The sequence below is a fragment of the Phycodurus eques genome, chromosome 22, assembly GCF_024500275.1.
Source record: "Phycodurus eques isolate BA_2022a chromosome 22, UOR_Pequ_1.1, whole genome shotgun sequence".
Classification (NCBI taxonomy): Eukaryota; Metazoa; Chordata; class Actinopteri; order Syngnathiformes; family Syngnathidae; genus Phycodurus; species Phycodurus eques.
The window spans coordinates 9,813,496-9,837,898 of record NC_084546.1 but is presented as its reverse complement, the minus strand read 5'-3'; the positions used below and the strand labels follow the sequence as shown (position 1 = coordinate 9,837,898).

At 41.4% G+C, this 24,403-nt stretch overlaps 3 protein-coding genes across 4 annotated transcripts; 2 read left to right on the top strand and 1 right to left on the bottom strand.

The window, feature by feature from the left end:
• Nucleotides 1-5,244: 5,244 nt before the first annotated feature.
• LOC133397109 (dnaJ homolog subfamily B member 9-like) lies at nucleotides 5,245-7,064 on the top strand. The gene is made up of 3 exons (XM_061667615.1): nucleotides 5,245-5,335; nucleotides 5,628-5,860; nucleotides 6,134-7,064. The coding sequence occupies exons 2-3, from the start codon at nucleotides 5,644-5,646 to the stop codon at nucleotides 6,550-6,552; spliced, it is 636 nt and encodes a 211-aa protein (XP_061523599.1). The 5' UTR covers nucleotides 5,245-5,335; nucleotides 5,628-5,643; the 3' UTR covers nucleotides 6,553-7,064.
• Nucleotides 7,065-8,015: 951 nt separating this feature from the next.
• On the top strand, nucleotides 8,016-16,365 carry LOC133397110 (aldo-keto reductase family 1 member B1-like). Its single transcript, XM_061667617.1, is given in 8 exon segments — nucleotides 8,016-8,099; nucleotides 9,776-9,867; nucleotides 9,969-10,046; nucleotides 10,120-10,227; nucleotides 10,300-10,406; nucleotides 10,713-10,794; nucleotides 11,110-11,193; nucleotides 13,990-16,365. Coding segments are annotated over 7 exon segments (606 nt in total). The 5' UTR covers nucleotides 8,016-8,099; nucleotides 9,776-9,777; the 3' UTR covers nucleotides 14,047-16,365.
• akr1b1.2 (aldo-keto reductase family 1, member B1 (aldose reductase), tandem duplicate 2) lies at nucleotides 11,025-22,798 on the bottom strand. 2 transcript variants are annotated; one of them, XM_061667613.1, is made up of 11 exons: nucleotides 22,641-22,734; nucleotides 19,860-20,027; nucleotides 17,679-17,846; nucleotides 17,340-17,456; nucleotides 17,166-17,243; nucleotides 16,821-16,943; nucleotides 16,221-16,327; nucleotides 15,300-15,381; nucleotides 15,144-15,227; nucleotides 14,983-15,065; nucleotides 13,974-14,893 (listed from the first exon to the last, which is right to left on the bottom strand). In XM_061667613.1, exons 2-11 carry the CDS (start codon nucleotides 19,923-19,925, stop codon nucleotides 14,851-14,853), a joined length of 951 nt encoding a protein of 316 aa, XP_061523597.1. In that variant the 5' UTR covers nucleotides 19,926-20,027; nucleotides 22,641-22,734; the 3' UTR covers nucleotides 13,974-14,850. The 2 variants fall into 2 exon arrangements, with proteins under 2 accessions (XP_061523596.1, XP_061523597.1); XM_061667612.1 differs by lacking the exon at nucleotides 19,860-20,027 and having other exon boundaries at nucleotides 11,025-14,893; nucleotides 22,641-22,798.
• Nucleotides 22,799-24,403: the final 1,605 nt, after the last annotated feature.

The following is a 24,403-nucleotide window of genomic DNA, read 5'->3' as shown; positions in this document are numbered from 1 at the left end:
ACGTGAACAAATAAAATAAAACATTGTTTAGAATGTGTCCTTCGTTTATTCCAGTTGGGAGCGGTCGGTGAGTGCTGGTCACTGTTGCATTTCCAAACACACCTGCAGGGAAGTTTCCATGACAAGTCACAGTTCCACTTATGAAAGTGTGCATGTTGATCCTGCAACAGAATCAAGACAAACAAAAGAAGCTCCTGTTTATAAATGAAACTGCACGTATTGTGATGGGGAAATTTATGGTAAGGCAGTTAATTCAACAGCGAGGACTTGTTTGGAAATAATAATAATAATAAAAAAAATCTAACTTAAAAGTAGTTGCCAATAAAAAATAACTGCACCCCATAGCTAGACGCCAATTTAATTTTGCATCAGAGCCATCTCAATCAATCAATAAATTTACAGGCCCCATTTTGTGCGCGCGCAGCGGTTTCATAACTGATAATAGGTGTCATAAAATAAGTGCTGCAAGATACACCATAAAGAAAAAAAAACAATACCTACATCTCATTCAAAATGGCTTTATTAGTATGTGGAAAAGAAGTTTAGGTTAACAAAGGAAATGTGAAATAACAGCAAAAATATCCATTGATGTAGTTTGTCCAAGTGGACTTCAATGTTGATTTTCGGCCTTGCTGCTTACGTGTACTTATTTCTCTAGATTGGTTGAATCTTTGGATGATACTATGGATGAAATCCCTACATTCCTTGCAATTGTAAACTGAGAAACGTTCTTAAAACTGTCGGACTTCACAAAGTGGTGAACCTCGCCTGAGCCTTGCTTGTGAACAACTGAGCCTTTCGGGGATGGTCCTTTTCTACATTACTCACCTGTTTCCAATTAACCCGTTCACCTGTAGAATGTTCCAAACAGGTGTTTTTATTATTTTTTATTTTTTTCCCAGCTTTCATCAACTTTCCCAGTCTTTTGTTGCCCCTGTCCAAGCTTATTTGGAATGTGTTCCAGGCATCGAATTCAAAATGAAAATAGATTTGCACAAAATAAAACCAATAACCTCCATCAGTTTGAACCTTAAATAACTTGTCTTTGTGGTGTATTCAATTGAATACATAAAATATTTGCAAATCATTGTATTCTGTTTTTACTCACAATATCCCGATTGGAGTTTGGGTTAGGAGGCGCTCTAGTGCGACAACAGACAGTCGATTGACACTTTTGAGACATAAAGACATTGAGAAAAAGTCACTGAGCAATAAAGGGATATATATATATATATATAAAAACATTAAACGGCGTCCTGCAGAGCACAATGACCTTCAGTAGAAGAAAACTGCCAAAAGCACCGGTCTGTTGGTGATTGGCTAATGCGGGTTTTCTCCACCGGTTTCTGTTTTATTATTACTATAGAATTACTATATTATCATTGTGTGGCTAAATTTCTGCATTTTTTTCTTTTAGGAAAGGCTACAGCTTGATTAAATGAAGCTCCATGCCTCACTTCAACATGGTTCCTTGGCTCCAGGATGCCACAAGATCACGGCTTGATCTGCGACTAGGTGAGTTGTATAATGCAGGGTAGGTCCACAACAAAAATCCGCCAATTGGGAAACACCCAAAAAAAATACGCATCTATAGGAACCTACAAACCTTTTCAGGGGGCTCAATTACTTTGTGGGTAATCGAAAACAATTACGATGCGGCCCGTAATAAAATCGACCTTGCGCTAAATCATAGGTGTCAAACTGGTAGTCCCGGGGCCAGTTAAGGCCCACCACATCATTTTATGTGGCCTGCGAAACCAAATCAAAATACTAAACTAACTAGTAGTTTTTTGTAGTGTAATACCATTGAGATATTTGCGAGCATTTTTGGTTACTAATCCCCCTTTGAAAAGAAATGTAATAGTTGAAAAATGTTTTTATAGGCTTCTGATTTTAAAACTGGTTATTCATCAATGTGTTGTGTATAATGTATGTAATTACAGTATATGAGGTAATCTTTAATTTATACGGGTTCACAGTCGTAGAGGCCATCCGAGGGCAGTCATAACTACGATGTGGCCCGTGACAAAAATGAGTTTGATGCCTCTGCTCTAAATCATCCATTGGTGTAAATGCATCTGCTTGTCTATATCAGAATGCGTCTGCTTGTCTATATCAACGGTAACCAACATGGACCACACGAGTAGCCCATGGGCCTTTTCTTAAAAAAATAAAAATTAAAAAAACCTCTCCAGTAATGGGACATGGTACATCTCCTAGGAACGTTGTAGAAGTGATCATTTAAAAATGTAAATACAAATGTTTCAAATGGGACAATGTTTTTCCGGCTGTTGTCGTGCCCATTATTTTCTCCACCCTTTGGACTTTGGTGTCTTTACATGTTAATTGTAAATAAAATATAGACTTTACACCGATCTGATCGGTATCGGCCGATAATTAGCATTTTATGCCGATTGGCTGATCAGCTTTCATGTCATAATTCGCCGATCCGATCAATGACGTAATCCATCGGCTCCGCAAAAGACATTTACTCCTTGTTTTTAGCCTTGTGGCGTAGTACTGTAACTATCTGACGGCCAATAAAGTATTTTTTCAGTCTTGTCAGTGAAAAAACATGTCGTGGTGTGGGACTGTTTTGTGGTGTCTCAGACAAACAACACGTTAAGTTATTTGCAGTCTGTGCACAATTGAAGTACGTCGTGGGGAACGTCATCCAAATGCTTCAACACAACAAATTTTGTCGGGCACCTGAAGAATGTACACAAGGAGAACGCAGGGTGGGGGGGGAGGAAAAGCCAAACGGACGCAAACTCTGGACAACACCTGTCTATGTAGCCGGCACAGTGAGAAAGTTAGAGTAAGCATGTCATTAACATTATTTGTTAAAGTAATTTAATTGCAGTGACGTAATTTAATTACAGTAAGTTAGCACTCATTATTTCTGTAATGTTGATTTGACCTAAATTTACAGTATGTCAGTGGCCAATCCTTGACTACCCCCTTGAGGTCATTGTTTGAACTTTTGTCTAAAATGCAAGAGAATAATTTTGAAGATACTCTGTGTACAGTACACAAGTATATACAATAAATAAACAAGTCACGTAAATGGACACATTGCTCCATCTTGTGATCGGATCGTTTTTTTAAATTTAAATTCAGCCCCAAAAATCCTCATCGTGTAAAGCCTAATAAAATATAGAGGTATTTTAAAAATATATACAGTATTTTTATACATTTGGGCTATAAACATCAACCCATTTTCCATCCATTTAAAAAAAAAAATCTTCCTTTATAATACACAGCACAAAATGTGTGTTTTTGGCAACTTTTGTAGCTTTGCGTACGCAGATTTGTGCCTATATCGTGCGTAGGCACGTTTGACGCACAACTCTGTGAGTCATCAATATATTCATACTTATTTTTGTTCATACTCTGCGAACATATTTAGAACCTCCTTCAACCATGTGGATGCACAAATAATACAGGATCACCGTTTGAAGATGCGTCAAACTCAAATCATTCTGACATGTTTCAGCGCATTGCGCCAATCATAACACAGTTCATAAAATCTGAACTCTTATCTCCACTCATTACCCTGAAAACTTGCTTCAGTTAAATCAGCTTCCAATATTTTTGTCTTAAGTTCCACCATTTCACAAGTCATATCCCTGTTGTACTCCTCCGTTTGAAATATTTGTAACCCAGTGAGTTTTGAACAATATGATAAAACCCCCAAAAGACCGTGGATGCCAGCACATTGTGCCGCATATTTTTTTCCAGTAATGTAAAATCTAGGACAAAAAAGTGGTACTGGTAAGAAATGGAATGAGAATTGAGCAAGTTACGACTTAATTTAAATGTCCATGTATTGGCTTCGGTGTGAATGTCGACCTCTCCAACATGGCCGCCACGTAAGGTGCTTCGGTTCGCTGAGGCTGCTACAGCGCGCTGGCGTATCTCGTCTTCATATTGATGCCTACACAGGCTGGGGATCAGAGTGAGTGACAAAGTGTAACTGCCGGCAAGCACAGGGGCGGTTTGTGATATAGGCAGCCGCCCAGGGAATAGCGCATTACACTTATCGCATTTTTCAAGGTACTGAAAGACGGTTTACATTTTCAGGCATTATTAATTCACTACACAGTCACACCCTGGTGGTGGTAAAGCTACTGGTCTAGCCACAGCTGCCCTGGGGCAGTCTGACGGAAGCGTGGCTGCAAACTCTACGCCCACGGCCCCGCCGACCACCACCAAACATCCAACCACATTCATTCATTTAACACTGCTGTGGGCGGCGGCCCATCCCGTTGGGGTCGTGCCTGTGGGGCCACGGCCCCGAGATGCTGTGGTGGGTGTCCCTTATTTTGATTTCTGAAAGGTGGCAATCCACATATTAATTATTATAAAGAAATTATAAATGTATTAACATTGATCCTAATCAATTGCTATTGTTCCTGACTTTGTAATATTGCATACTTCCCTAAATCTGGCAGCCCTGGCACTTCATTCTGATAAAATAACAAATCAAGTCAAGACTGAGAAGTGTTGGACGAGCAGCAACTGTCTGTTTTAGGTTATGTCATTGTATTTTAAAAATCTAGGTGAAATAAAATAAAGGTATGCCCACACCGAAAAAGAGCAGTGTCTAAGTGCTTTTGCATGAGTTGATAAAGTTTTATGCCTGATACAAATGTTATTTTAGCTTTTAAAGGAAGTATGGGTCTTAATAGGTAATTTTAGCTCAAGGAAATAAAACTAACAGCCATTTCCAATAATATCAATGCATTTTGGAGCAACTGGTAAATAACGAATTGCTTTTGGAACAGCCCCGTATCATAGCTAAAATCGACATAAGTTATGTTTGCGACTCACTTTTAATTCATATTTAGAACACATGAATTCCCTTGTGTAAACATACATTCGAAATGAATGTTGTATTTTCCTGCTACATTAGACATAGCCTGAAGCCTCACAGTCCACTACAAATTTTAGAATACACACAAACACTTTACATACATTCACTCAGAATTCAGCGATTACACTATATATACACGTATTTGTATTTACGCATATTTATCCATATGGACATATAAATGTAGTTATACGCCACGTATTTTCAGAAAAAAAAAATCTCCCTTGAGGCGAAACCGGAAGTACAAAAAGGGTTTCCTCTTGATTTCCTTTTTTTCGCGACGCTACGTGGACTGCTTCCGCCAATCAGAGGGCTCGAGTCACTGCGTCCGAGGAGTGGACCAATAGCGTTGCGAGTCGTGGTGCTCGGGCTCCGGAATGAATTTCGTCAACAAACGTTAGCTTGCGGTTTCGTATCAGCTGGACCTGTCAGCAGTGTCAACGGCCTCTTTAGTTGACCTAGGTAAGCATCACTTTACACACTTTATATCCTAAATAAGTGAAATACTGTTAAGCTTTTTTTTGTGTTGTAAAAAGACCAGCGAAATGTCCTTACTTTTCCAGTCAAAATGGCGAGTTATTTTCTTGACTGCACACGTCCCGATTCAGAAGGGTTCAAACAACCGAGAACAGTTGCCTATAACTCATCTTAAATCCTATTCGCGACATCTTTTGAAATCGTTCTAAGTGCAATTGCAGTGTGACGTGTTATTAACAAAAGTGGTCCGGCATCCGCTGACGGTGCCCAACAAAAGAAGCCCCAAAGCAGTCATGGCCACGGTGCAGTGTGTGTTGCTGCTCGCCCTTCACATCCTGCTCATCTCCGAGTTCATACTGGCCAAGAGGGACTACTACGATATCTTGGGGGTACCCAGAGACGCCTCGGAGCGCCAAATCAAGAAGGCCTTCCACAAGCTGGCCCTCAAGTACCATCCGGACCGTAACAAGGACTGGGACGCAGAGGCCAGGTTCAGAGAAATAGCGGAGGGTGAGGAATTGCACGAATCTCAACAAATGTTCGGCTGCAAAGTTATGGATAAACTCTGTGTGATGTCACAATGGTTCGCTTACACATTTACAACAATAGGCAACTGGCAAAACATTAATGTTGTGTAATTTCATACACTGCCGTTGATGGCTGTGGAATTTAAATATCCATGTGAATGTGGAGGATTGGCACTGAATGAGTTTTAACATTTAGGAGTACTAAGTACTTGTATAAAAGCAATCCAAAAGTTAATTTCCCCCTGTGTTACCTCAGCCTACGAGACATTATCAGACGACAAGAGGCGGCGAGAGTACGACCGGTTCGGCCACGGCCCGTCGTCGCGCGGAGGAAGCGCAAACTACGACTTCCGGCAGCACTACCGGTCGTTCAACTTCCACGACATCTTCAAGGACTTTGACCTTTTCAGTCAGCAACAACACTTCCACTCCCATCATCAAGCCCACCGGAAGAGGTTCTTCCGGGAGGCTGCGGGGAACCAACCGAGGCGGCCCTTCGGAGGAGGAGGAGGGGGACTGTTTGATGACATGTTTGAGGACTTGGAGAAGATGTTCTCCTTTAACGCACATACTTCCAGGAGTGGCAGCAGATTCCAGCGCTCAGTCAAGCAGCACTGCAGGACAGTGACGCAAAGGCGGGGCAACATGGTGACCACCTTCACAGACTGCTCCTGAGGGAGGAGGGGGGACTCTGACACTGCTTGGTTTCGTTTTGAAATTGAATGCCAATTTATCACGTGGCTTTTGGTGACTTTCAGTATGAGATTTGTACTCAAGGAACAAAGCCGGGTTGAGGTCCCTTCCATTTAGGTCAGCTTGTTTACTTGCTCAGGAATCTGCATAAGCGTGTGCATTCTTTGCTCTCGACAAGCTGCACTGGTGTATTATTTTTGTGTGAGACTGAATAAGACGACGTACTATTTGAATTTACAAAAACAAGCACTTATGTTCTATTTTGCTGGAAATGTTTTGGGAGTTCACTATTTTCATGTTCAAAACAAAAACCTCAAGCTGATCATGTGCAATATTTAGCACCTTTTGCTCTTCTTGTTGCCTACTATTCATAGACAGTGCTGTTTGAATAATCATTGTCAAAATGTCTGCACTTTGTGTGTGTGTGTGTGTGCGCGCGCGTGTGTGTTGATCGATTGGATGACGTTTGAAAATGGAATAAAAAATAAAAAAAAACTTGCAATATATTCTATTGTGTGGTGATTTGTTGATAAACCTTCAAGTGGCATCATGAGGGGGCATTACTGCACAAACGTACAGTTGGGCAAAATAAATCAATTGTGGGGAGGAATCCAAATGCTGTTGCAAGCACAAAGGAAAAACAAGGAGAGGAAAAAAAAAAAAAGAAAAATGCCACTATACTATATTGAGAGTGTGAACGCAAGACAAATGAATGAAACATTGCATTTATGAGTTTGAACGCAAGACAAATGAATGAAACATTGCATTTATGAGTGTGAACGCAAGACAAATGAATGAAACATTGCATTTATGCGGCAGACCGGCCTGCACCCAGATGGCAAAGTAAAAGATGTGAACAGACCATTGGACCAGCTTACAGAACGGAACAATACATCTGTTTTAGTTTGTAGCGGTGACGTCATAGAATTACACAGCAAAACATCTTATTATGCAGAGCGATTTTGAATGACCTTATATATATATATATATATATATATATGTGTGTGTGTGTGTGTGTGTGTGAATGGAACAGAATGTTCAAACTACACTGCATGGAAAACAACATTCACAATAAATAATGCACACCATTGATAGTGTATCCATCCATTCTATACCGCTTATTCTCATTAGGGTCACTCACGGGTGTGCTGGAGAATACCCCAGCTGATTTAAACTTCTGTAATTGAATTCCCCCCACTGAGAATTAATAAAGAATATCTTGTACTGTCGTATTGGCTTTTCCTTAGTCAGCTGTGTGATAGTCCATTGTTGTCGCAGTCGTCATGCGCTTAAGTGACAGTTTAATTTCCCCCTTAAACCCCCGCCTTTTATTTTTGTATTTTTTAATAAACCTCTGGGCAACAGCCCTTCTCTGGTTGATGTATAGCACCACTCTCATGAGTGTATTGTGGATGTTCACCTTCTCACTTTTATTTTTCAGAAACGAAGGAGAAAAAGATCTCCGAGATTCCTTGTTGAGCGTCAACAACGGAGCAAAGATGCCCTTTGTGTGACTTGGGACGTGGAAGGTAAGTCTTAATATTCTGATACACAATATTTAATATCCATCCATCCATCCATCTTCTGAGCCGCTTCTCCTCACTAGGGTCGCGGGCGTGCTGGAGCCTATCCCAGCTGTCATCGGGCAGGAGGCGGGGTACACCCTGAACTGGTTGCCAGCCAATCGCAGTATTTAATATTTACTCAATATTTAAGGTTGCTATTGCATGATTTATTTCCTTGTCGTGGCTCCTTTAAAATGTGATGACCTTTGCAATACAAGCATTTGTTCAGGCTTTTTTCCCCCTCTACATTTTAAATGAGATTTGAGAAGTTAGCCAGAATTGTATTCTAATATATTCTCAAAAATGTTCTACACATGATGTTTGCACAGCTATGAAATATTTATTTTAGGTAAGACTCCGGTTTCCTCCCACATCCCAAAAAACATGCATTAATTGGAGACTCTATGACTGTGAGTGCGAATGGTTGTCTGTTTGTATGTGCCCTGCGATTGGCTGGCAACCAGTTCCGGGTGTACCCCGCCTCCTGCCCGATGACAGCTGGGATAGGCTCCAGCACGCCCGCGACCCTAGTGAGGATAAGCGGTTCAGAAAATGGATGGATTGATGGATGGATGGTACTTTGTAGGTATTTTAGATTATTATTATTATATTATTATAAGTATTTCTATTGTCGAAATTGAGTATAAGTAGCACGGCAAGTGTGGAAAACTGTAGAAAATGCTTCTAGTGGCGGAAACAACAAGCCTGGGATATTTTTGTTCCTTTCACGGTCCTTTCATTACTAAGAAAGAGCGAGGCAGTGAGCCCACGGCAAACCACGAAGTCACAATTTGGGGCAAACGTGAGCAACTCGTGTGCCTCCAGTAGAAAGAAAATCCCTCATTTGAACTATATGCGAAAAGAAAAAAATAAACCCTTCAAATAAACTGGCAAAGTGACTAAGAGTAGGCAGGCCTGGACACCCCCAAAACCCGAAGCCGCGCGGGGACCAGAGCACCCCAGCCCAGGCCTTACAACTCTGCAGTGCCAAAGACCACCATACCCCAGGTGCTCACCCCACCTAGAAGGCTCCCACTACCAAGAGTTGATTGTCTTTTAGCCATAAATGGGATTAGCTGTCGTGCTTGTGGCTTTCAATTTGGCACTGATTGTAATCCGGAGACTAGCTAGTAGATAGATACTTTATCTATATATGGATCACAAATAGATTCCATGATTCATGAGCAGCTGATACAGTGTTCCTCCTGCATGCAGTCATTCTTTCTTTGTATTTGTATTCTACAAGTAAATTGTTCAAGTAAGTGACGTGGAAATATTTGATTTCCAGTTTTGAAGGGTGACCTTCTTGGAAATCATTAAAATAAATGAGTCGAGGGTTTGTGTATTTAAGTGAAACGCTGACCTGGGTCCAGTCTCGGAGCGGGCAGGGAGCTGGTAAGAGTAAACCTCCAATGCGCCTCCATTTTTTTTTTTTTTTTTTAATTATTATTATTTTTTTTTTTACATGTACCACCATTGTATACAAGAACTCGAACAGAAGAATTGGGGATCAATATACCATCCAAAGGCAAAGATATCACAGCAATCTGATTGAACGCTATCATCCATGCTAATTTGTTCCCCTGAGATTTTGCAGTGTAATGACATGCATAATCAGTCAATACCGTTTGCCAATGCAGTTATGGTGAGGAAGGCTTGTGAGAAGACTATCAGTGACCTCAGACTGGACTACCTGGACCTGTACCTGACTCACTTCCCTATGGGCGTCAAGGTTTGCCATCTTTCCTCAAAATAAATCCGTTAATGATTGGTCCAATTCAGAGTAATAATAAAAAATAAAATAAATAACAAATCTTGTTTTGCCACTTGCAGGCAAGGGATGAGCTCTTTCCCCTGGATGAAGACGAGCAGGTCAACTCTGATGGCAGCAGCTTCCTTGAAACTTGGGAGGTAATGAGAGTGGCTGGTCGCAAAGCACGGATAAATAAAGAGGGGTGATGCAGCACTAATGTGTGTTTCGCAGGCCATGGAGCAGCTTGTTGATGCTGGCTTGGTCAAGGCTATCAGCGTGTCCAACTCGAAGCAATTCTCAAAAAGCCGTGTCTCAAGGACAAAGCCGGCCATCAATCAGGTGATTGAAGGGACGAACAAGGAATCGATGTAACTAAAGTCGCATTTGACTACGTTCCAACTGTGTACGTAGGTCGAGTGCCACCCATTCCTGATCCAGGAGAAGCTGGTCAATTACTGCCATTCAAAGGACATCTTTATTACGGCTTATAGTCCGCTAGGATCCCCTGACAGACCTTGGTAAGACACAGTGTTAACTACAGCAAAACTTTAGTAGCATATTGTACAATAATGCAATGTAATAAGGGCCATTTTGTGGTTTTGAAGTGTATTCCTGAAAGTCCAACCACTTTTAATATATGAAATCCTTTATAAAAAATAAAAATAAAAAAAGTCACTGCTGCTTGCGCAGGAAACTGGCACGTTAACACTAAATTTTCTGGCAAATCAGCCAGCCCTAACCAATTTAGCGCTTATTTTTCGATTGAAAGTCCTGTGACTGCACACCCCATGAGTTGATAAGATTTTTTTTCTTTACTCGCAAAGGGCATTATGAGGTGATCCTTCGCACTTGGATGAGTCAAAAGTCAAGGAACCTGCTAGAAAGTACACCAATACGGCAGCACAGGTAAGAAACGCCCACCTCCTGCACTGCACTGCAATCTTTGTCACACTGGTCACAATGCAGTCCGAAATACCCAACGAGGTTTTGACATATGATGATTTACCATGGAAAAAAAAAATGCTTTGTTGTCTTTCAGTAAGACATTTATCTTACACAATTATTGAACACATAGAATACCGGCGTTAAGTTGTGACTGGCCTGGAAACGATAAGACATAACAGGCGACAGCTAGACGGCAATGCTGAAAACAAATGTTTTATTGTGTGAATGATGATGTTTCGCTTCCATAATGCCGCATTGTCACATTATCTCCACCAGGTTCTCATCAGGTTCCATATTCAGAGGAACGTGACTGTCTTCGCCAAGTCAGTGACTCCCCATCGGATCAGGGAGAATTTTCAGGTATTCAAAACTTCAAGAGATACTTAAAATGGATTGTTACAGGTTATTTCTGGTAACGCTCATATTTAGTGTAGTTTCTGAAAAAGTTAATCCTATTGATCTGGGTAAGTCAAAGGTCGTCAGGTTGCCATCTTCAACCATTCAGGGATCGAAGCAAGAACACAGAGTTTTAACTGACATCTGATAGAAGATCATCAATATATCTGTTGTTGTAGCAGGTGATGTCGTCTGTCTCGTCGGCCGTTTAGTAGCAGCAACCAAAGGGGAGCTGGAGCTCTTGGAAGGGTTTAAATAGTCAACAATAAGATGTCGGAAAGAATTCCAGGTCCTCCCATTCAGTTGGATACTGTAAATGTAAAAGCCATCATTTATAGGGCTCAAAACATGAAAAAACACCCACCGAAATCGACCCACCAGCCTTCATTAGGGTGGTGGTAAGAAAACAATGGCGTGGGAACAATTTTAGTGCCATTGACATCACGTGTGTCACTTGCAACATTTCTGTTAGCCACTGGGGGCAGAATTTCAAATAATGCTCTGCCCTTTACCATCACGGTCAGCAGCAGTTAAAACAATTCTAGATTTTTATCCATCCATCAATTTTCTACACAGCTAACCTCACGAAGGTCGTGGGTATGCTGCGGCTTATTCCAGCTAACTGCGGACAGGAGGTGGGCTACTCCCTGAAGTGGTTGCCAGCCAATCGCAGGGCACATAGAAACAAACAACCATTCGCACCTACGGGTAAATTTTTAACAAGACAAAAAACAGATGAATATTATTGCCAATACGACTAACATTTATTTTTACCATGTGAATAAATGTGTACAATATTTTTCAAAAGCAAATTGTAAATAAAGTGGTGGCAGGTAATTCCTGCCGCGGAGAATTCTGTGGACAGCCGCATGAAGCAGATAACAGGTATACTCGTACAACAGTAAGTGCGTCGAATCCATTCGGAAACAAATCATGATACACTGTGATCACAAGAAGGGCGAGAGCTCCAAATCTTTAGAGAGGCCTCGATAGCTGGTTGCCTTCAAAGAGTAAATCCAACATGTCGCTCTGTTTGAACCGTTTACTTTTATCCCCACCCCTGGCATCATGGTGAATAGCTTCAATCCCTAATTGCTGTGTTGAGTCCCTCCCATGTTCCAACCTAAATTAACTTTTGTCCCAGAATATGTAAACAAAATTCGGCATTCAGTATCTGGGTACATGCTAGGTAGTTTGCCTGGTTTTAATAAACTTGGCAAGGAAAATAAGCTTGTCTCCAACATGAGGCTTTAGGCATGCCTTATTAAATGTTGCAATGTCACCCATACACTCAATATCCTTTGTTTGGGCACTTAGCGATAAAAAAGCCTATATTGATTGACCTTGGGAAGTTTATATTATGTTGCTATCAAGTCTGGTGAACTTCCAGACACTCTTATTTTAAAGTCACACCACTGGAAGCAGTCATATAAAAACTGATGGATTATGACTTGATGGGAATAAACCCAGACTGTGTGACGCATTAGGTAAATTTAGCTTGTTGAGGCGTATAATTACCTCGGTATCTGGCTGGATACAAATCTAGATTTTAAATATCACATTAAATGCATTAGTCAAGAAACTTACGTTTCTTTTATCGCTATAAAATTATCCGAATCAGAATCGCCTTTATTTACCAAGTATGGCAGGAATTTGTCTCCTTGATTGTCAAGGAATCATGCTTTTCGCTTTCCCACAAACGGCTGGTTATGGCCCTATTTCTGTCACAATTACATTATGGGAGAAACATTTGGTTGTTCCACTGCCCTAACTAAACACGAACCGCTCTACGATGCAGCTGAGATTTATTAAAAACTCTGCATAAAGGACACATCAGTGCTCATGACTCCTTCTATGGTTTGTCCTCACTTGCAACACACAGGCTGCAGCACTGGTATTCTTTTATATCTAAAGCTGTTCTTGATATCCTTCCATGTTACATATATGTCCCAAGTTCGTGATGATTCAAAATTCCGCGAATCTCAGCTAAAGAGAAGTTTATCGGACTTTGCCCCTTGGTCCTAGAATGACCTTCAGCCGACTCAAGCTGGCCTTGTTGGTCTCTTTCTACTGTATACTTTTATGTATACATTGTATTGTTGTTGTTATGACATGTATGCTCTACCTTCTTGGCCAGATCACCATTGAAAAAGAGAGGTTCTTATTTTCCGGTTAAGTAAAAGCTTTGATGGATGGATTCATGCGGTTGTCCACAGAATTCTCGTAGCCAGGAATTGTATATGCCGCTATTGTATTCATTATTTGTGACAAATATTGTGCACATTTACTCACATAGTAAAAATGAAATATTGGTATTGGCAATAACATTCCTCGTTTCAAATCAAACACATTTTGAGCCCTATAAATAAAGCCCTTTTATATTTACAGCATCCAACAAGGTGTGGGGGGTTTCCCTGTTTTTGTTTTAAATTCCAAAGTAACTTATCGTAATATGCAAATTGATTAACAGTATGAGGTGTCAGAGAACATGGGAGGCACGCCTCAAGTGTAAAACAATGAGGGGGGGTTTTGCTTTGACATTTCCCTCCAGGAAAACAACTCTGAATCCCATCAAATAATTCATGGAGCTGATGGCAACAGTTTTAGAATGGGAGACTGGAAGTGAACTTTTGAACAAGAGCAGCAAGGGAAAAAGATAGCTATCGCAGGATGTTACAAAATAACACAAGAAGCCAAAAAATGTAGTTCTTGTTTAGTCAAAGACGTTTTTACAGCAATTTTCACTTTTCCCTCCTGTAGGTGTTTGATTTTGCACTTAAGGAAGACGACAAGAACCTCCTGCTCATTTTATGGTAAGTGGAGAGGACGACAAAGAGGCACATAATCAGATCGTGTTCCTGTGTGTGTTAACTGTTGCTATTGTTTTCCTGAGAGGGCGTCGAAACACAAAGGCTATCCAATCAACGCTGAATATTAACTCAGGAGACCATAACATGTTTCTGCATGGGATCCAACAACTGAGAAACTTGTTTGTGCTCGTCGGTTTTTTTCTCTCTCCCCCACAACCCTTTTCACTGCGAAAAGTAACTCCGTATTGAGAACCAAGATGGGGGAAAAAAAACTAAGGCACATTTACTTCATTTCACATGCCACATAATAAAATACGACAAAAGCCAGTACATACTAAAACTATTTTATTGTAATATACCCCGCAGTGAAAATTGTTGGAAGGCATAGAAATGTTCTGCCCGTGGCCTTTAGTGACCCCTAGTGCCCATTAAGAGGACCAAGGACAGCAAATCCTGGGTGCCCTTCAGGCACTGTGTCATGCAGCTTTGGCACGCACACGCAAACAAATGAGGCAACGCAATCACAAGCAGCACATATGACAATAGTCACAAGTGCCACATATGACTCGGAAATAAGAGGAAGTGCTTGTATCACGTAAGGAGAAACTACAGTGCAACGTATTCATGCTTTGTAAACCTTGTTGCCAACATTACGATGCTACTATGATTAATTGAGTAAATATGTCTCAAATCAGGGTTGCACGGACAGTTTTTCCTCTAACAAGGACAGTAACAAACCACAAGTGCGCAAAAGAAAAGAAAGCAGCCCGTCTTTTAGCAAACTGCAGCACACACTTGCAGATTTTCCGCATCAGAATTCAGCATGGAAAGGGTAGTCCTTGTGCTTCACGCTCCTGGAGGGCAAAGGTAAATAAAACCATGTATGAAAAACATGCTGCACCACAAAGAAAGCCTTAACATACTGTCATTTCTATACACTTACGATTTAATCGGACAGACTCTCCAATTACGATTGAATCCCAATATGGTCTTCATATCCTCGTCGCTTACTTGAAAGTCAAACACCTGCAAACATTTAAATCAACAAAACGTAAACGACAAGAGGGCGTTATGCAAATATCGGAACCGTTTCTTGCTCCCTACCTTGAAATTGTCCTGGATGCGGTGAGGGGTGACCGATTTTGGAATCACAACCAGATTTCTCTGGATTTGGAAGCGGATCAGGACCTGATTTTACATCCAGAGTTAACACCCACTTTTTCCCAATCAAAACAGACTTAACTTTCATTACTGCTGTACCTGAGCAGAAGTTTTTTTGTACTTCTCTGCTATGGCTGTGATATCAGGATGCTCCAAAAGCGAAGGGTCATCTGATGTAGCCCTGCAACGCAGCCAGCGGACTTTGTCACACACTACTTTGAAATCGGTGTAAACTCTCGTTTATCGTGGGGGTTACGTTCCAGAAACCCCCAGCAATAAATGAAACCCCTGAAGAAGCGGCTGACATGATGTGAACAGGCGATTTTTCTCCCTCAATCATTGTACCCCGTTCCACACACTGACGGTCCTGGCAATGTAGTCAGCTAAAGACATTATGGGAACCCAGCATCCAGCGCGGTGATGCTTTTAACTATAGTACCGTAATTGTAGAAAAATCAAGCTAAACGTTTCTCTTTACTAGTATTTGTTCCTATTGAAATTGTTATGAGTGTGTGCAGATAACTATTAACCCTTTATTGCTCAGTGACTGTTTTTTGTCAATGTCTTTATGTCTCAAAAGTGTTCTCTGTCAATTGACTGCCTGTTGTCGTACTAGAGCGGCTCCAACGACCAGAGACAAATTACTTGTGTGTTTTTTGGACATACTTGGCAAATAAAGATGATTCTGATTAGCTAATAGTCGGGCTAAGGTTGGTATTTGTAAGTTAATTGAATAAAACTCTTAACTGTGGCTTGTGTTTCAAACAGTGGCTTTCCAGGCAGGTTCTTCGTATCCTCTGCAAGGTTTCATTTTCTGCTAAGAACAAGAGGCCTGTTGAACTAATGGGAGTCACTGATAGCAGATTAAAATCATATAGCCAATAAAGCCAACTGCATCAGAGATGTGCAGGTGAGTAACTGCACTAAACACTGACCTATAAAACAAAAATCTAATAAGTGAACCGCAATATAGCTAGGGATTATTGCAGACAATCTACCCTCAAAGACAAGTAAACCTACCAGGGTCTGTCAGGGGAGCCAAGGGGGCTGTAGGCTGTCACGGAGATACCCTTTGAGTGGCAGTAGTCGATCAGCTTTTCCTGACACAGGAACGGGTGGGACTCCACCTTCAGGCATAAATATGCAACCAATCTCACCCTGTTCATCAAGCAGTACGAATGACGGATCAGTGCTGCTTTGTGGCTCCCTTAAACGTTCAAATGTGAGTTGAGATGAATCTTTATATTTCTTTTTGGAATAAACCTAATATTTCCACTGTTCTTGATCTCATTGTCTGCTAGTTTTTGTACAATGTTTACAGGTCATAGGGGAAAATGGCAGCCCAATCTAATATGTGGCAAGATTAAACCAAGACAACGGGTAAACAACATCCTAAATTTATTAGCCTAGCCTAAGGGATGAACTGCATCAAACTCGGGGGAATTAGAAAATATTTTATTTTAATTTATTCTTGAGAGAGGAGCACACATTTCAGACAATTACCCCTAAACTCTTTTTAAAAATTTTCTTCTTCCTTTTGGATGACGCCATATTTATAGAAAAGAAACATCAATAAATGTGCTTTTTATATTATTATGGATTTATATTGTGTGTGTGTACCTGGTTATTGGCAGGCTTGTATTTGAGGCCTGGCTTGTTGAGGAGACGCTCAATCTGATCCCGGTTGAAATTGGAAATGCCGATGGCTTTGACTAGACCAGCATCAACCAGCTCTTCCATCCCCTGAAACACAAAACATGAACATTTTTATTTTTTCCCTTAATGATTCCCTTCTATTTGTATACTTTGAGGAGCTCCACAGGGCTGTAGACCAGTGCTCCGCTTTTGTTAATTAACAAACTTGCATAGGGTGAATGAAATTCAATCATTCACTGGATCATCATATCCATCCAAATAAGAATTTAATCACTTTTTAAAAATTATTTTGGCAGACTCCTAACTCACCTCCCATGTCTGCAGGAAGTCAGAGTTATCAGGAATTATTTGGCCGTTGGTATCCGAAGGAAACAGGTCGCTGCCAGCCTGTATAAATGCAAAATAAATAAATAATAATAAATGTTAAAAAGAAAAAAGAAAATCCAGAACAATATACAGTAAGTTACATCTTTCAGCATTTACCTTGAATCCCATTGGCCAGTGCACGAGATAGAGGTCAAGGTAGGCCAGTTTGAGATCGCTCAGGGTCTTCTCACAAGCTTGTCGAACCATAGCCTTGTCATGGAAGGTGCACCACAGCTAAGGTACAAAAGATGTGGTAAAGGAACATTATGAATCATCCTTAACAGGCACTAGGCTTATTTCATCACAACACCATCTGCCTGTTTGATCTGCACCTTTATTTGTATTTGAACCAACATTTAATGGCTTCTTCGCTGACTCCTGCTACCACCCTAAATGTACCCCCTCGTGGCCAGCAGGTGTGCATTTTGACCAGAATTTTACACAATAACTCCTTACCTTACTAACAATGAAAAGGTCCTCCCGCTTGACCACTCCGTCCTTGATCATGGCCTGGATTCCCTCGCCAACCTCCACCTCATTCTGGTAGATGAAAGCCCCGTCGATGTGCCTGTACCCCGCTGATATGGCTGCCTTCACGGCCTCCGTCACTTTTCCAGGGGGAGACTAGAACAAAAATATGATTGAACGTTTCTTTTACATGAAGTGCAAAAAACATTTTCGCAAATATTTTACGACATGCATTTTATATCCACAACGAATCACCATGTACTGTCAGTCCAAAAAGGGGCAGGAAGAAATAAAACTCATTTAAATCATAACTCTTAACCATTAACTACAATAATCCATCCTAAAGTATAAACCAAAATACATACAGTAAACAGCTGTTATTCACAAGGGATAGGAACCAAGCCCTGCCACAAATAGTGAAAAAACAAGTAATAGACGCCTGCCCAATTTTTTTTTGGTAAATAATTGCCTGTATACAATGAGTTTAAACTGTGTATATATATCACAAACTATGACCCCAAACACTTGACCCATTTTACAACATTATCCTTAAAGGCGTACAGATGATTTGATTTGGTACAAAATCCACCAGAAGTGCGCATGTAAATGCGGCGAAGACTCCTCCACGTAACTTCCGTTAGCAACCCCAGGCTAAACTTAGCTTCTCCTCGACATAAAGACTTCACTTCATCATACTTCCTTGACATGATTTTGGATAATTGCAATTTTTTTCCTCGATATTGTGATTGTGATGTAATATGCAATTCGTTTTTTCCACGGTCCTCATGTATTTTTCAACAAACAAGCAATAAATTAATCTGTATTACAATAAACAATTAGATTTCTTATACATGAATTGTTCTCTCTTGTAGATTAGTCTCACTCCAAAATAAAGGCAAATGACGGATGACTTAACATGAAAGACATTTATCTACTTCAATTACAGTTGTAAACTTACTACATACTTGCAGTCTTTTTTTTTTTTTTTTTTTTTTAAACCGCGAGGCGAAGAACGTCAAATGTGTATTCGCCTCAAGGCCTCAAGAGAAAAACTCACCAGATTACGCGCCGCAATGTGGGGCAGATTCTAAGATCTCTCTCCCTGACCAGTTAAATAGCAGCTGTTGCAGTTTGAAAACCGTGATTTATTGCAAATGCAATTAATTAACAGTCCAGCCATACTTGTCACCAATTACTACTTTCCTATTAGCAAGGGCTATGGCATCTTAAGAGTGTTACTGAAAGAGCAGAAAACGTTTGCCAGCTATGAGCAGAGGGGTTCCACAGGGAAAGAAAATGTGAATATGTTCACTTTATATGCACAATCTTCACATATACACACAGGTAAATCTCAATATATCAGAATATGGCAGAAAAGTCCATTCATTTCAGTATTCATACATTATATAGATTAAACACTTGGGGAAAATACTTTTCAGAGGGCAAAAATCGTAATTTATACATTCAAAATCATCTACATTGTTTCTTGATCGTTTGATATGTATAAATATTCTAATTTCTAGAGATGGCAAATTTATGGTCTTCGTTTGCTGTAAGCTATAATTATCAACATTATGCTGCATGTACATAAAAAATAAATACAAAATGTGTGTAGTGCATCTCCGAGTTCCACTTTTTGAATTAAACTACCAGGTACATACCAACATTAACACCTACGTATACATACACATGACGTATTTATACATTCGAGCCCCATATAAATTATGAAAAATATTTTTTGCCATATAGATGACGTTATCTATTTCGCGTATAAAACCTGATTTTAAAGCGTGCATAAATTACACACACACAAAAAAAAAGTCAAGAATGTACAGTTACATACATATGTTCATTAATCTGTTGTGTGTTGTAAGCGTCCATATGTACATGAATAAGTGTCAGATGGTGTGAAATTATGATGCATAATGTGGCGAATCTGCTAGTATCAAAACACCGTCACGGACGTTATCTGGGGCCTCCATGCTTGCTAGCATTAGCCACGGTCAAATATAAGCACAAAAAATGATTCATTCACACTCAAGATTATTTCCGAAGCGTTATGCAAACACCATGACGTCTACATTGAAGTTTATATGGAGCGCCCCTCAGAGAAATAAATCAATTATTAACTTTCTACACAATCGCGAACATTCGCAATGGATCACTCACGTTCCACGTCCCCAGCCCCACGATGGGCATTTGTGCTCCGGTGTTGAGCTTCACGGATGTCGCCATTGCTTCCCGAGGACGAGTGAAGTGGATCCCGTCAGTTTGGCTGGTGTTGGTCAACAAGTGGATACGGCCGCGTCTTAAGCATCGTCGATCGATTGGTGATGCCTTGCAAGTTGCCCCGGGCGTGAAACCGAATAGTGCAGTGATTCAGCGATTTCACACAGGAAAAAAAACCAAACAAACACATATAATATGATTTGGACTGTAGTCATAAATAAACTGAAACAATAATAAATACTCAAATGATGTGATATACTCCAAGATGTCAATGTCTTTTTGTCTCCAAAGTGTTCTGTACATTGTCTGTTGTCGTACTAGAGGGGCTCCAACTACCGGAGACAAATTCCTTGTGTGTTTTTGGGACATGACAAATAAAGATGATTCTGATTCTGATTCTGATGCTGTGATTTGTCACGCCTGAAACATTATTTCTGACGTTCTTTCCACGACCACTAGAGGGAGACAGTGCACCAGCCTTGCTTCGGGCACATTTTTATTGCAACAAATGGTGACAAAATGTCTCAAAAATAAAATAAAAACATCCATCCTTAAAATACAGATATCACATCGTTTGACAATTATTGATGGCGGATACAACACGGATGCCACCTACTTTGAGACCTTGTCCAACACAGGGCATTAAAAAGATTTGATTTCTACTTGTATTCGGTCCTGTGTGAATGACAACTGGGCCTGTATTTACACTTGGTTGTACAACATATTGTAGGTTGTTCAGACAGGATAGTTCTTAAGCTTGTTAGCTGTTGTGTTCATAGTCAAAGATAGCTGAATTGTTTTTCAAGGAACAGATTTCCTGCTTCCCAGCTGCTACACATCTGATGATTAAAAATCAGTCAAACAAATTCACGTTGACGGTCTCGAATTATTTCTTCTATTCAGGCGACAGTAATTTGGATGTATAAACATAGCTTGACATTTCATTCATAATACAAACATCCCAGTTTCTTATTGCAAAAGGGTCCAAAGCTATTGAATGTTTATATCCAAATTATGATTGTCTGAACCAGTGGAGCAAATAATTCTGATGTTCAAAATATTTAGGTTGACATATTGATTCCATTTGCACAATGAACACTCTTTGCATTATCACAATGGGCTATGTGAAGTTACATGCTGCTTTGTGGTAGTTGAATAATCCCTGTAAACAATCTCTGCATTCACATAAATCATTCATGCAGGAGTTTTATTGCACTGTCAAATACCATAAATTAGTTTAAAGGAGACTTAAATGTAGCTTTCAATGATATAAAATGAACTACAGTCCTCCCTCGCCATACCGTGGTTCACTTTTTACCGTCTCACTGTATTATGGATATTTAAATTGTCCATACCTAATTTTACATTGTGGATTTTTCGCTGTATGTTGGGATTTTGTGCCGATACATTTTCCACACGGACTAATGTAATTGCAAATTGCGTGGCGATAAGCATCAGCCAGGAAGAAAGTGCGTGTAAAAGACAGTGAATGTCCAAAGTTTGGGATCATTTCACACTTAAAACCTAAGAACACAAAGTGCAACGTGTCTACTGCAAAGCACAACAGGCTGACTGCACGTCAATGGTAAAATAAACATCGTCAGATAATTTAATAGCGCAATTAGCACCGCTAGTTAGAACAAACTGTCATCCCTCCAAAGTAGTGCTGTGCGTAAAACGTGCAGCTGCTAGCAGTTGGAACGTACTACATTGCGTCAGTGAGGTCTCAATATTCATATATATTCATATCTCTTCTGTTGAACAAACCGTTGGTTGTGAACACTCTTCCCAGATGTCAAGCGGCTCCGACTGTGCATAATGTTACAGCGGCTTCCAATAATATCGATTTTTTTTTTTTTGTAGGAATACAACACTCGTTTTTCGTCAAACCTTGGGCTTACTACGCTACTGCATTTTCATGATTGTGGTACTTGGAGAGCTACAGTACTGGAATGTCGTAAAACGTTTGAGAGCGAGCGCTATAGTCACAGTTTTTAATGCAAAGTCAGTCATCATACTACCTACCTCAGAACCGCAGGTGTTCACATACTGCAAGTGAACCACTCATATACTGCTCTGTCAGTGCAATATTGCAATTTAAATATTTACAGTACGTACTTTAGGGCCAGGAGAAGTGGACACGGCATTCCCAGCATGCCTAGCGGCATGTCTTACATGGGCTAATTACCTGTCACCTGTAATGTTGGAGATTTTTTGTGTTTCACCATAATAACAGTGACTTTTGTCTTCGTTGTACTGTACGTGTAGGCTGAGACTCCTGGCTTGTTTTCATTGTGCGGCAAGTGTGGAGTCTTAGAGCAGTACAAGTAACAATGTCTTTTGTCGTACATTCTTTTTGTGCTTTTTTTTTGGTACACGGGAACAGTTATAAAGTTATCTATTGTACTACTTGAACTCAGTGCATCCGAGAATTTGGTTGGATCATGCAACTCACTGGGGAGAATCTCCTTCCAAAATGTTTGTGTAGCCTTGGCTAGCATCCAGGGTGCACTGAAGATTAATCGTGTTTTGGAAAAGAAAACTCAAGGTGAAACAAACAATCTCAAGGTGAAACAGCTCTTCAATTCAAATCAGATAAAACCTCACAGCGCTTTAACTGAGCCATGAGAAGATCAGAGCTGTCGAGAAAAGTGCTATACCTATAGTTGGTCCAAATAACAGAAAAAGGAAAACATTGCAGGAGCCAGCGGTGTTGTGTACCTCACAATGTCTCCTCTGATGTTCTCCCCCGGCTGGACGTCTGCTTCTACGTGCCCCCTTGCGCCTCTGATCTCGCTTCAGACGGCCTCCGAACTGTCAAAGTGGCTCCGGAATCAAACGTCGTCACACGCTGCCTGCATCAAAAGACCGAGGCGAAAACTGACACAGTTTTGTGCGGGGCAACCATCTATTAGAATAAAAGGAAGGGGGGGTGGGGGGTGGGGGGGTGACCACATATTTGAACATGCTGTATGAAACGAAGTCGCTCTCAAGAAGAGTTTGAACAGAAGTCACATCACCTTTCGAACATGATCCTTCATGACACAAACTGTGACTTGACGGACACAAGGGGGCGACAAAACACAATGAAAGATGTGTGGAGGACTTGGACTTCCACAAAGGGGCATTTGTTTTCATCCGATTGGGTTGCGCAACTTCCTGTCTACTGTTTTTTTGATATATCACAGTAGATTATATTTTTTTAACCCGTGAAGAAAATGGATGGATGGATGTTATTCCCCATTAAATATCAGTAAAATTTTACTGACCACATAATGGAAAAAAAATCTAGATCCAAAATTAACTATTTAATTGAATAACTATTACTATTTAGTTATAGTAAGCCCGAAAGGGTAACGTGGGTCCCCCTTCCCATGGGCTCACCACCTGTGGGAGGGGCCATAGGGGTCGGGTGCAGTGTGAGCTGGGCGGTGGCCGAAGGCGGGGACCTTGGCGATCCGATCCCCGGCTACAGAAGCTGGCTCTGGGGACGTGGAATGTCACCTCTCTGGCAGGGAAGGAGCCCGAGCTGGTGTGTGAGGTCGAGAAGTTCGGACTAGATATAGTCGGACTCGCCTCCACGCACAGCTTGGGCTCTGGTACCGGTCCTCTCGAGAGGGGTTGGACTCTCTTCCACTCTGGAGTTGCCCACGGTGAGAGGCGCCGAGCAGGCGTGGGTATACTTATTGCCCCCCGGCTCGGCGCCTGTACGTTGGGGTTCACCCCGGTGGACGAGAGTGTAGCCTCCCTCCGCCTTCGGGTGGGGGGACGGGTCCTGACTGTTGTTTGTGCCTATGCGCCAAACAGCAGTTCAGAGTACCCACCCTTTTTGGAGTCCTTGGAGGGGGTGCTGGAGAGCGCTCCCGCTGGGGACTCCATTGTTCTGTTGGGGGACTTCAATGCTCACGTGGGCAATGACAGTGAGACCTGGAAGGGCGTGATTGGGAGGAACGGCCCCCCCGATCAGAACCCGAGCGGTGTTCTGTTATTGGACTTCGCAGCCGAGTGTGAAGCGGCTGGGATGAGAATCAGCACCTCCAAATCTGAGACCATGGTCCTCAGTCGGAAGGTGGCATGCCCTCTCCGGGTCGGGGATGAGATCCGGCCCCAAGTGGAGGAGTTCAAGTATCTTGGGGTCTTGTTCACGAGTGAGGGAAGAATGGAACGGGAGATCGACAGGCGGATCGGTGCGGCGTCTGCAGCGATGCGGACTTTGTATCGGTCCGTTGTGGTAAAGAAGGAGCTAAGCCGAAAGGCGAAGCTCTCGATTTACCGGTCGATCTTCGTTCCTACCCTCACCTCTGGTCACGAGCTGTGGGTCGTGAGCGAAAGAACGAGATCCCGGATACAAGCGGGGGAAATGAGTTTCCTCCGCAGGGTGTCCGGGCTCTCCCTTAGAGAGAGGGTGAGAAGCTCGGTCATCCGGGAGGATCTCAGAGTAGAGCCGCTGCTCCTCCGCATTGAGAGGAGCCAGATGAGGTGGC